Source organism: Trachypithecus francoisi, unplaced genomic scaffold (assembly GCF_009764315.1).
Source record: "Trachypithecus francoisi isolate TF-2019V2 unplaced genomic scaffold, Tfra_2.0 Lachesis_group13, whole genome shotgun sequence".
NCBI classification, from domain to species: domain Eukaryota; kingdom Metazoa; phylum Chordata; class Mammalia; order Primates; family Cercopithecidae; genus Trachypithecus; species Trachypithecus francoisi.
The window spans coordinates 108,771,576-108,782,517 of NW_022681458.1; the positions used below are offsets into that span (position 1 = coordinate 108,771,576).

Here is a 10,942-nt window from a genome sequence, read left to right on the forward strand (position 1 = left end):
CAATATAGGCCAGGCGCAGTGCCTCATGCCTACAATCCCAGCACTCTGGGAAGCTGAGGCGGGTAGATCACCTGAGGTCAAGGGTTCAAGACCAGCCTGACCAACATGGTAAACCCTGTCTCTACTAAAAATAAAAGAGTAGCCAGGTGCAGTGGCAGGTGCCTGTAATCTCAGCTACCGGGGAGGCTGAGGCGGGAGAATAGCTTGAACCCGGGAGGCGGAGGCTGCAGTGAGCCAAGATTGAGCACTCCAGCCTGGGAGACAGAGTGAGACTCTGTCTCAAAAAAAAAAAAAAAAAAAGACAATATGGTATTGACATAAGGATAGTCAAATAGATTAATGAAAGAGAATGCAGACTCCAGAAGTAGACTTCTTAGGTCAACTATTCAATAGAGGTGACAAAGCAACTCAATGGAAAAGGTGTTTTCCAAAGTAGGTTCTAGAACAACAGGATATCCATACGCAAAAAAAAAAAAAGGAAAGAAGAATCTTGATCTCTACTTCCCTCCATATAGTATAGCTCAAAATATCACAGACCTAAACAAAAGTTAAATGATAAATTGATAAAGTTTCTAGAAAAATGCATTAAAAAGATCTTCACAACCTAGAAAAACTACTGAGAAAAGACTTAAAAGCAGAATACAAAAAAAAAACCACTAAAAGAACTCCTACAACTCAATAAAAACAAAATCCAATCTTTAAAATGGATAAAGAACTTGAAAAAGACATTTCACAAAGGAAGATAAACAAATGGCTAAGTGCATGAAAATTCAAAGTGGTCAGTATTAATATCATCATAGAAATACAAACTAAAACCAAAATGAGAAATATAAATTAAAAGCACAAACTACATACCCATTAAGATGACTAAAATATACAAGACTGCAAACAACTGATTGTTGGTGAGAATGCAGAGCAACACAACCTCCCATGTATTGATGGTGGGCAGGTAAAACAGTACAAAAAGCTCTAGCTGTTTCACCTATCCTACTACCCAGTGATTCTAATCCTAGGCATTTACTCAAGAGAAATAAAAACATAAGGCCACAAAAAGCCTCATACAATAAGGTTCTGCTTTATTCCTAATAGTATGTAAGTGGACAAGTGAAAGAAACCATGTATATTCATAAAACAGACCACTTATTACACAGCAATAAAGAGAAATGAAATTCTGATATGTACAACAAACTAGATGAATCTAAAAACATTATGGTGTGTAAAGGATGTCAGGGACATTTATGGTCACCTAAATGTAAAATTCTAGAGCAGGTGACAGTAATTTATGTTTATTTAAAAAAAAAAAAAAAAAAAAAAAGGCTGGGCCCAGTGGTTCACACCTATAATCCCAGCACTTTGAGAGGCCAGGGCAAGCGGATTGCTTTAGGCCAGGAATTGGAGACCAGCCTGGTCAACATGGCGAAAATACAAAATACCAGAAACACAAAAATAGCCAGGCAAAGTGGCACATGCCTGTAGTCTCAGTTTCTTGGGAGGCTAAGGCATGTGAATTGCTTGAACCCGGGAGGCGGAGGTTGCAATGAGCCAAGATCACATCACAGCACTCCAGCCTGGGCGACACAGCAAGACTCTGTCTCTAATAATAATAATAATAATAATAATAATAGCAGATGACTGGAGGGCATGGGAATTAACCAGAAAGGGTCACTAAGGATCTTCCTGGGGTAACAGAGCTGTCATCTATCTTGATAGGAGTGTAAGTTATACCCATGTGAACATTTGTCAAAATCAAGCAGTTAAGTTTTATGCATTACAATGCATATAAATCTTACCCAAAAAAACTATCTAAAAAATCTAGTGGAGGCAGGGGATTAAACAGAGGTACAACTCAAACAAGAAACGGCAAAGTATTAATTGTTGACACTAAGTGATGGGTACATGGGCGTTCATTATACTATTCTGTTCACCTTATGTAGGTTTGAAATTTTCCATAATTAAAAGTTTTAATAAAATAATTTCCCTTAATTCCCCCTCAGTGGAGGAAGAAAATTAACAATCACTGTCCTTCATATAAATTAAACTCTTCTGAGGAAGTCTCTAAATGTTCTTTTCTACACCAAACAATTCCTGTCCTCTACACTTTCTTCCTATTCATCATAGTTATAGCTCACCTTGAAATCTGCCCATATTTTCTGTATCTTATTTATGTACTATTATCTAGTAGGGAGAAACAGACTGGAACTAACACTTCATTAGCCTCTACTACATGCCTGGCAGTATGCTACCTACTTTAAATAATTACCCACTTAAATCCCAAAACTGAATTTAGCATCTAAAACTTTAACCCTTAGAGCAACTTTAGTTAACACTAATTGACTGTACATTTCAAAATAGCTAAAAGACAGTAATTTGTATGTTCCTAGCATAAGGATAAATATTTTAAGGGTTCCCAATTACGTGATTTGATTACATGAATGTATCAGATTATCACATGTACCCCAAAATATGTACATCTATCATATATCAATTTAAAAAATAATAATAATATAAAATTTTAATGTTTCTTTAATGATCACCCTCACTAGAATTTATGTTCAACGGCAACACTGATCTTATCTTGTTCACAATTTCTCCACATCAGGCACACAGCAGATACTCAGTAAATACATGTAAATCAAAGAATGAAAGAGTATCAGAGCTCATAAGTACCCGATCTAGCTCTCTTTTTGGTAGTGTAAATCATTTCCTATTCTAGCTATATCCAGTTTATTTTGCCTTTAATCTTATTGGCATCTATATCAATTGTTACGTATGTGTTTCAAGTGGAATAGAATGACCCGTGTTTGAAAGGTTCACATTTTCTTTATTCACACACGTAATGTAGTAAATCAATTTATATATTGCCAAGAGTCTTTAAATGATGTATTTCTTATATGTAGTCTTACTTTTTCTGTTCATATTGATACAAATAAGGAGATTTTTTTTCCTTAAGAGACCAGGTCTCACTATGTTGCCTGGCTTCCTAATGCATTTTGACAGTCTCTTTTTTGATAGTATCACCATCACAAAGCTGAAAAACCCTAGCAAATATTGAGAACTCAAAGTTCCTACCACAGGGTAAATTATAATTAAATTACCATTGAATTAATAATTACTGAGTTAATAAGTTATCACTGAGTTAGTAGTATTGAGTTGTAATAAAACCAACCATAAATTTTATTTCAAAAGAATTTATCTAACAAACTAAGCATCTACATAAACTTAAAATCAAACTGTTAGATCCCTTCACAGTGAATCTAGGTTTGTTCTCAGAGTACATTCTTCATTAAACATCTGGGATGTGGCTTATGAATAAAACTACCAATACTTTAGATTAGAATTTGATTTCTACCTCAATTTCAAAGAGTAATTTTTTCATTCTTAAATAAAATCCTTAAAACATCCGTAAGTTAAAAAGTTTAAAAGGGCAGGGGGATGTTACTAGTGATATTCTAAAATACAAAAACTGAGTGAAATAGTTGTTAACTACAGTAAGTCAGTGGTTAAGTAGTAGAATTTTCCTCATTCGTTAAGCAAAATATGCTACCAAAGAAGCTGGTCACTGCAATGTTTCTCTGACAAACTAAAAAACTTTTAAAAATATGTTTTAACATTCCAAGGGAGACGGCAAAAGAGAAGCAAATTTCACTCACAAAGAATCACTCACAAGAATATTATATATATATATAACTTTATTATTTAAACATTTCACAAATGTCTTACATATATCATTTGTCACAGATTTAAATCCAAATTCTTCCAAATGGCATTTGATGTTTATAGATTATACATAACTTTAAAAAACATTTAATTCAAACGTGCCAAATGCAGCAAAGGGCTGGAAAATAGAGGTTTCAAAGTAAATAGTCATTTAGAGACACCAGCAAATAGATCTGACCTTTTCAAGTGGCTTTCCCAAAGGGTTTCCAATCAGTTTCCAGTCATTCAAGACTTCTTCAACTTTGGAAATAAACCTAGGAAGTGGGGAGAAAGCTTCTGAATACAACAGCACACATTTTTTCCTATTATTATATAATTTCTTTAAAAAGGTATTTTTTATATTTTAACAATTTGACCAGAGAGGACTCAGTACACTTAGTATTGCTAACTTCATTTATGGATACGGGGTAAGACAAATAATCTTTCATTCAAGAATCCTTAGGTTGGCCGGGCGCGGTGGCTCAAGCCTGTAATCCCAGCACTTTGGGAGGCCGAGACGGGCGGATCACGAGGTCAGGAGATCGAGACCATCCTGGCGAACACGGTGAAACCCCGTCTCTACTAAAAATACAAAAACTAGCCGGACGAGGTGGCGGGCGCCTGTAGTCCCAGCTACTCTGGAGGCTGAGGCAGGAGAATGGCGTAAACCTGGGAGACGGAGCTTGCAGTGAGCTGAGATCCGGCCACTGCACTCCAGTCCGGGCGACAGAGCGAGACTCTGCCTCAAAAAAAAAAAAAAAGAATCCTTAGGTTTTGATTCATTTATATCTACTGCTTACCCAACAAAAGCATTCTGCCTTCCATAAAATGTAAATTAAGAATTAACGAATTTCTATTAAAACGAATAAAACAAATTTGGGGCACAAATAAAAACTGACAGACTAAAATGATACTATTAAAGATAATTATGGGGCCGGGCGCGGTGGCTCAAGCCTGTAATCCCAGCACTTTGGGAGGCCGAGACGGGCGGATCACGAGGTCAGGAGATCGAGACCATCCTGGCTAACACGGTGAAACCCCGTCTCTACTAAAAATACAAAAAATTAGCCGGGTGAGGTGGCGGGCGCCTGTAGTCCCAGCTACTCGGGAGGCTGAGGCAGGAGAATGGCCTAAAACCCGGGAGGCGGAGCTTGCAGTGAGCTGAGATCCGGCCACAGCACTCCAGCCTGGGCGACAGAGCGAGACTCCGTCTCAAAAAAAAAAAAAAAAAAAAAAAAAAAAAAGATAATTATGGGCTGGGTGCAGAGGCTCATGCCTGTAATCCCAGCCCTTTGGAAGGCCGAGGTGGGCAAGTCACCTGAAGTTGGGAGTTTAAGACCAGCCCAGCACAAATACAAAAAAAATTAGCCCGGTGTGGTGACACACATCTGTAATCCCAGCTATGCGGGAGGCTGAGGCACAAAAATCACATAGAAACAGACATTGCAGTGAGCAGAGATCGTGCCACTGCACTCCAGCCTGGGCGACAGAGTGAGATTCCATCTCAAAAATAAATAAATAAATAAAATTATGAAACCAATCATCTCTCTCCTACCCAAAATAAATGACATACTTAAATAAACTTTTCCTTTAAATATATTAGTAATTCCCTGATTTACTACCCCTCCCAACAAAAAAAGAAAGTATTATTTGGGAACTTGGTTCATGAAACTAAAACAAGTTTTAATGGACAGCTGACAAGAAATTACAAGTAAATATGTCAACTTTAAGGATAACTGACAGGTCTTAAAACTATTCACTAATCTTTAAATCCAATGACCAAGAAGGCCTATTAAAAAGAGAACTGAATTTTGACTAGCAACATGTTCAACATCAGTAAATGAAAACTGTCAAGTCTCAGTCAAAGACACATTCAGAAGACTTGTTATTACTCTAAGTTGACTTCTTATATAAGCTGAGTATGATGCAATCTAACAGCAACATTGCTCCCTAAACACCTAGGAAGTATTACTAGAGTACTAGAGTTAATTTTAGTCAAACTGTATGAAAAGGCAACAGATTTTTTTCTTCAGTGACATTATGAACTAATATTTATGTTTTAAGGTAGCAATAATAAATCTATGATTCATCTGAGGCTTCTTAGTAAATCCGCTTTAAAATTAAATGCAGTATCAATTCATACACTAATTCATGGCGGGGGGTCAGTCATGACAATTACTAGGTTTGAAAATGAGTGCTCTAGGCCGGGCGCGGTGGCTGAAGCCTGTAATCCCAGCACTTTGGGAGGCCGAGACGGGCGGATCACGAGGTCAGGAGATCGAGACCATCCTGGCTAACACGGTGAAACCCCGTCTCTACTAAAATATACAAAAAATTAGCCAGGCGACATGGCGGGCGCCTGTAGTCCCAGCTACTCGGGAGGCTGAGGCGAGAGAATGGCGTAAACCCGGGAGGCGGAGCTTGCAGTGAGCTGAGATCCGGCCACTGCACTCCAGCCTGGGCGACAGAGCGAGACTCCGTCTCAAAAAAAAAAAAAAGAAAATGAGTGCTCTAGAAACAAGTTTACATGTTTACCAAAAAGAAAAAATTTAAATATATCCATAGGCAAGCAAAAATTTGCATGAAATGTATACTACATTTATGAAAGTAAAAAAACTGGAAGTTACTTCAATGCCCAACTGCAGCAAACCCTTGGAAATTAATGGTATGTTCATCCACTCTGAGGACTAATATGCACCCATTAAAAATCATGTCAATCAAAAGAAAATACACAAAGGCCAGGCACAGTGGCTCATGCCAGTAATCCCAGCACTTTGGGAGGCCGACGCGGGTGGATCACGAGGTCAGGAGTTCAAGACCAGTTTGTCCAAGATGGTGAAACCCCATCTCTACTAAAAATACAACAAAAATTAGCTGGGCACAGTGGCATAATCCCAGCTACTCAGAAGGCTGATGCAGGAGAATTGGTTGAACCCAGGTGGCACAGGTTGCAGTGAGCCAAAATTGTGCCACTGCACCCCAGCCTGGGCGATAGAATGAGACTCTGTCTCAAAAAAAAAGAAAAGAAAAGAAATATTAATATTTGATCCAAATAACAGGTTAAAAGGAAATACGTCCAAAAATTTACAGTCATTATTTCCTGTGGTAAGTTTATAGGTGGTTTTTATATTTTATTCTACTATAAGGCATTATTGTTACAGTTATAGAAGAAATGCTTTTTTTTTTTTTGAGACAGTGTCTCAACTCTGTCACCTAGGCTGGAATGCAGTAGTGTAATCACCGCTCACTGCAGTCTTGTCCTCCAGGACTCAAGCAATCCTTCTATCTCAGCCTCCTGGCTAGCTGGGACTACAGGTGCACATTACCACATCCAGCTAGCTTTTGTATTTTTAGTAGAGACAAGGTTTCACCATGCTGCCCCAGCTCCTCTTGAACTCCTGAGCTCAAGTGATCCGCCTGCCTCAGCCTCCCTAAATGCTGGGATTACAGGCATGAGCCAGCATGTGTGGCCAGGAATGTCTTAAAATACTTATTATATGAATAATGAATTCTATCAGTACTAGCTAAGAGACTTGGACTTTATCCTACACGTATTGAGATTTGACTAGAAAAACTAAGTAATTTTTTCCTTAAAAGCTCTCAGGAAATGAAGGGTCATTTCCTGATTCCTTATTCTATATTAGGTCTCTTTGTTATAGGTTCTTATAAGACCAGGTTTCTTTCCCTTTCTAGCTCTTACATAAACTCGTAATTACACACTTGTATTACTTGATTTGTGTCTGTAATGCACTAGACTGTACATTTAGTAAGAGCAGAAACCGTACCTGTTTTACTAACCACCACATCCCTAAATCCCTAATATGCACTGTGCTTGACATATGGGGATTCAATAAATATTATGTCAATGAACAAATGATAAAAAGAGTTATGGGCTTCTATACAGTTCTCTCAATACATGATCTACATAGTTCATAAAGTATTGATAAGATCTTTCATTTAAAATTAAACTCAAGGTTTGAGACTTCAAAGTCTTAACATTTTTTCTCATGCATTGTAAAATGCACACTACAAACAGTATAAAAGCCAAAAACAGAATTTTCTACTTTGCAATAGTTCTTATAACTACATTAATAATTATTTCCAGCCGGGCGCAGTGGCTCACGCCTGTAATCCCAGCACTTTGGGAGGCCGAGGCGGGCGGATCACAAGGTCAGGAGATCGAGACCACGATGAAACCCCATCTCTACTAAAAATACAAAAAAAAGCCGGGCGCCATGGCGGGCACCTGTAGTCCCAGCTACTCGGGAGGCTGAGGCAGGAGAATGGCGGGAACCCGGGAGGCAGAGCTTGCAGTGAGCCGAGATGGCGCCACTGCACTCCAGCCTGGTGGACAGAGCGAGACTCCATCTCAAAAAAAAAAAAAAAAAAATATTTTCATATGCAAAGCTAAAGGACTTAATATTCCACTTCAGTATATTTTTAACTAGGGGAAAGTGATCATTTTTCCATTCAAAACTCTGATGTTTGCCTACCCCCACCCTCCAAGATTTGAATTACATTTTTCTAACTACCTTCAAGACATCAATTTATTTCAAAATCAACAGGTTCAAAACAGGTTCAAATCTTCTCACTTTGACACTTCCTTATCTTCATTCTTTCAGGCAAAAAACTACAATTCACATTTGATTTTTCCCACTCTTAACGGATCATCAAGCTTATTACCTAAATCTTCTCTGAAATATGTTACAATCCTCCCTTCTAGGCTCCCTTTCTATTCCAGTCCCCAAATCACCATCCTAATTATGAATCAAGTTAAGTCTCCTGCCATTATTCTACATCATGTCCTAAAACCACTCTCATCATATCACCTGGCCACTCTAAAATCAAGGGTCTCTCACTATTGTCTTAACCAGTGGTTCTTTCTAAGTGCGGTCTCCTGACCAGCAGCATCTGAATTCCCTGAGACCATGTTACAGAAGCAAAATTTTTAGTCCCACCTCAGACCTACAGAATCAGAAACTCTGAGAATGGTGTCCAGCAATCTATGACTCTGATGTAAATTAAAGTATGAGAATCACTGGTCATAGGAATACTGAATCTGGATTCCTGCATGTAGTTTGGGAAGATGTCCATAACCCAAGCCCATCTTCCTCATTAACCTTATTTATTTCCCTTCAACAGACAGTCTTCACTCTAGTAAAGATATAAGTCCCTTCAAAGGTTCATTCTCACCTATGTCTCTGCCCATGTCAGTCCATTCTCATGTTTAACCAACCACTTCCCACTTTCAAGGTCCAGCTCATTTCCTATGTTTTCTATGAAAATATCTCCAACTACTGTAGTCCACAATATCACCCCTATTTAAATAATAATTATTTTAATTATTATTTTTATAGGTAGTATAAATTGGTTTACATTTTAACTATTTGCTGTTTGTTGTTTTTTAAAAATATATGGGTCAAGTTTCTGCTTTTCCCTTTGTATATAGCTCTGGACACTCAGTATCCGCTCAATGAAGTCTTGCCAGTGTGGTTATGTCTTACTGATAATTTTATGAAGGGTACCACAGGTCTATTATTCCAACAAGGACCACCTAATGACACGACATCCACAAATTTCCTCTCCCAACCAGAAAGATTATAAAATGTTGTAACAGTGTACACACTGACTTCGACACCCAGAAAACTGAAGGCTTTCTGTGACACTCAACAGAAACTTTCTCGATCTAAGCTATCACTCCTCCATAAACTTGGCTTTCAACTAATTTCAGTGATAGAACAGTTTCACCCAGACAGCTGTTCATCTGAGTTTGATAAGCACAGGAAGCCTGGGCACAGTACCCACTGAAATGTAACAACTTAAATCAAAGCATTCCAAAGCCACATGCAGACTTTTTAAAAAGGTTATTCTAAAAGACAGGATGGGCCAGGCGCGGAGGCTCAAGCCTGTAATCTCAACATTTTGGGCGGCCGAGGCTTGAGTCCAGGAGTTCAAGACTAGCCTGGGCAACACAACGAGATCTTTAAGAAATTAGTTTGGCGTGATGGCGCGTGCCTGTGGCCCCAGCTCCTCCTGAGGCTAAAGCGAGAGCTTCACCTGAGCCTAGGAGTTCGAGGCCGCAGTGAGCGATGACCTCGCCATTGCACTCCAGCCTGGGCGACAGACTGAGACCCTGTCTCCAAAAATAAATAAAAATAAAAAATTAAAGACAGCATGGAGATGGTGGGAGTGTGACAGACGGACAATCACCAATACTCTGAAGAAAGACTTCCTCCTGAAAAGGGTATACCAACGTATACGGGATGGGGTGGGGGACGCACCTGCCAAGTTTACTGCTTACGATAATGAGTTAAACGGTAATGAAAACCGGAACGGGTGTTGCAGCCTCGGAAATTGTTCTTGCGAGTGGGTAACAACCAGAAAACCAAAGTCTAAGGAAAGCGGTCTGACAGGAAAACAAAACTTTGGGAGAGCCTGAGCCTCAAAGATTGGCTGACGGGGGCGGGCCGCGTCTTGCCTAGACGCGAGACGCGTAAGAGGCTAGCGGTTGACCAGAGAAGAGAGGAGGAGGGGACCCGAGACCTACCGTTCCCGCAGAAGTGACGTCACTTGTGGTGTGTCTAGGGTCAGGGAAGCGGCTAGGGGACTCCAGGGCCCATGGGAGCTGGCAACCAAAAATGCGATTCACTCACCTTTCCCATTCCGAGGCAGTGGTGAAGTCCGTGATCTCAAATACCTCGGATTCGGGCTGCGGGAAGGGGAAGAAAAGAAAAAGAAATTAAGCCCCAAGGAGACGACATGGAGGAACGAATTTAGATAGTGACTAGGATTAAGTAGGGAGCAAAGAGATCACCTCACTGTCAGCAGCCATCTTGAGGAGCGCCGGGTCCGGCGCTAAGCCTGCCGGGAAGAAGAGCGAAAGAGACGGGGAAGCCGGATGGTGAGCTGCCGTGGGCGGGGTCTGGGCGGGGCTCCGCGCGGCCCCGCCCCCCTGACTCCCCGCCCCCTGTTCATGAGTCGCCCTGGTGAGTGGGAGTGCTGCTTCTTCGTCCGGGTCTGGAAGACTTTAGTCCGCCCTCAGCTGGTTAATAAAACTCCGCTCTAGCTGGTTTAATAAAACTTGAAAATTTCCTGTAATGAATACAGAAAGGGAACAGAAGCAAGGTATTGGGACAAGACCTTAAACTCACGTGGATAAGATTGGATTAAAAAACCTAAAGCCTGTTGGGTTTGTTTTCATTCAACCCCTATTTGTAGTTAGTATCAATTGGCTTACATTGTAACG

General features: G+C 39.9%; 1 protein-coding gene across 3 annotated transcripts in view; it reads right to left on the minus strand.

Moving 5' to 3' along the window:
* RAB3GAP1 (RAB3 GTPase activating protein catalytic subunit 1) overlaps nucleotides 1-10,610 on the minus strand; it is a 122,949-nt gene extending 112,339 nt beyond the window's left edge. The window contains exons 1-3 of one of the 3 annotated variants that reach the window (XR_004441803.1): nucleotides 10,511-10,610; nucleotides 10,350-10,405; nucleotides 3,896-3,971 (exon numbers count right to left, since the gene is read on the minus strand). Coding sequence is in view for 2 of the 3 variants with exons in the window: in XM_033231679.1 (XP_033087570.1) it covers nucleotides 3,896-3,971; nucleotides 10,350-10,405; nucleotides 10,511-10,528 (150 nt within the window). In the remaining variant the exon portion in view is untranslated. The remainder of the gene's footprint in view (nucleotides 1-3,895; nucleotides 3,972-10,349; nucleotides 10,406-10,510) is intronic. The other 2 variants (XM_033231679.1, XM_033231680.1) reach the window with 2 other exon arrangements.
* Nucleotides 10,611-10,942: the final 332 nt, after the last annotated feature.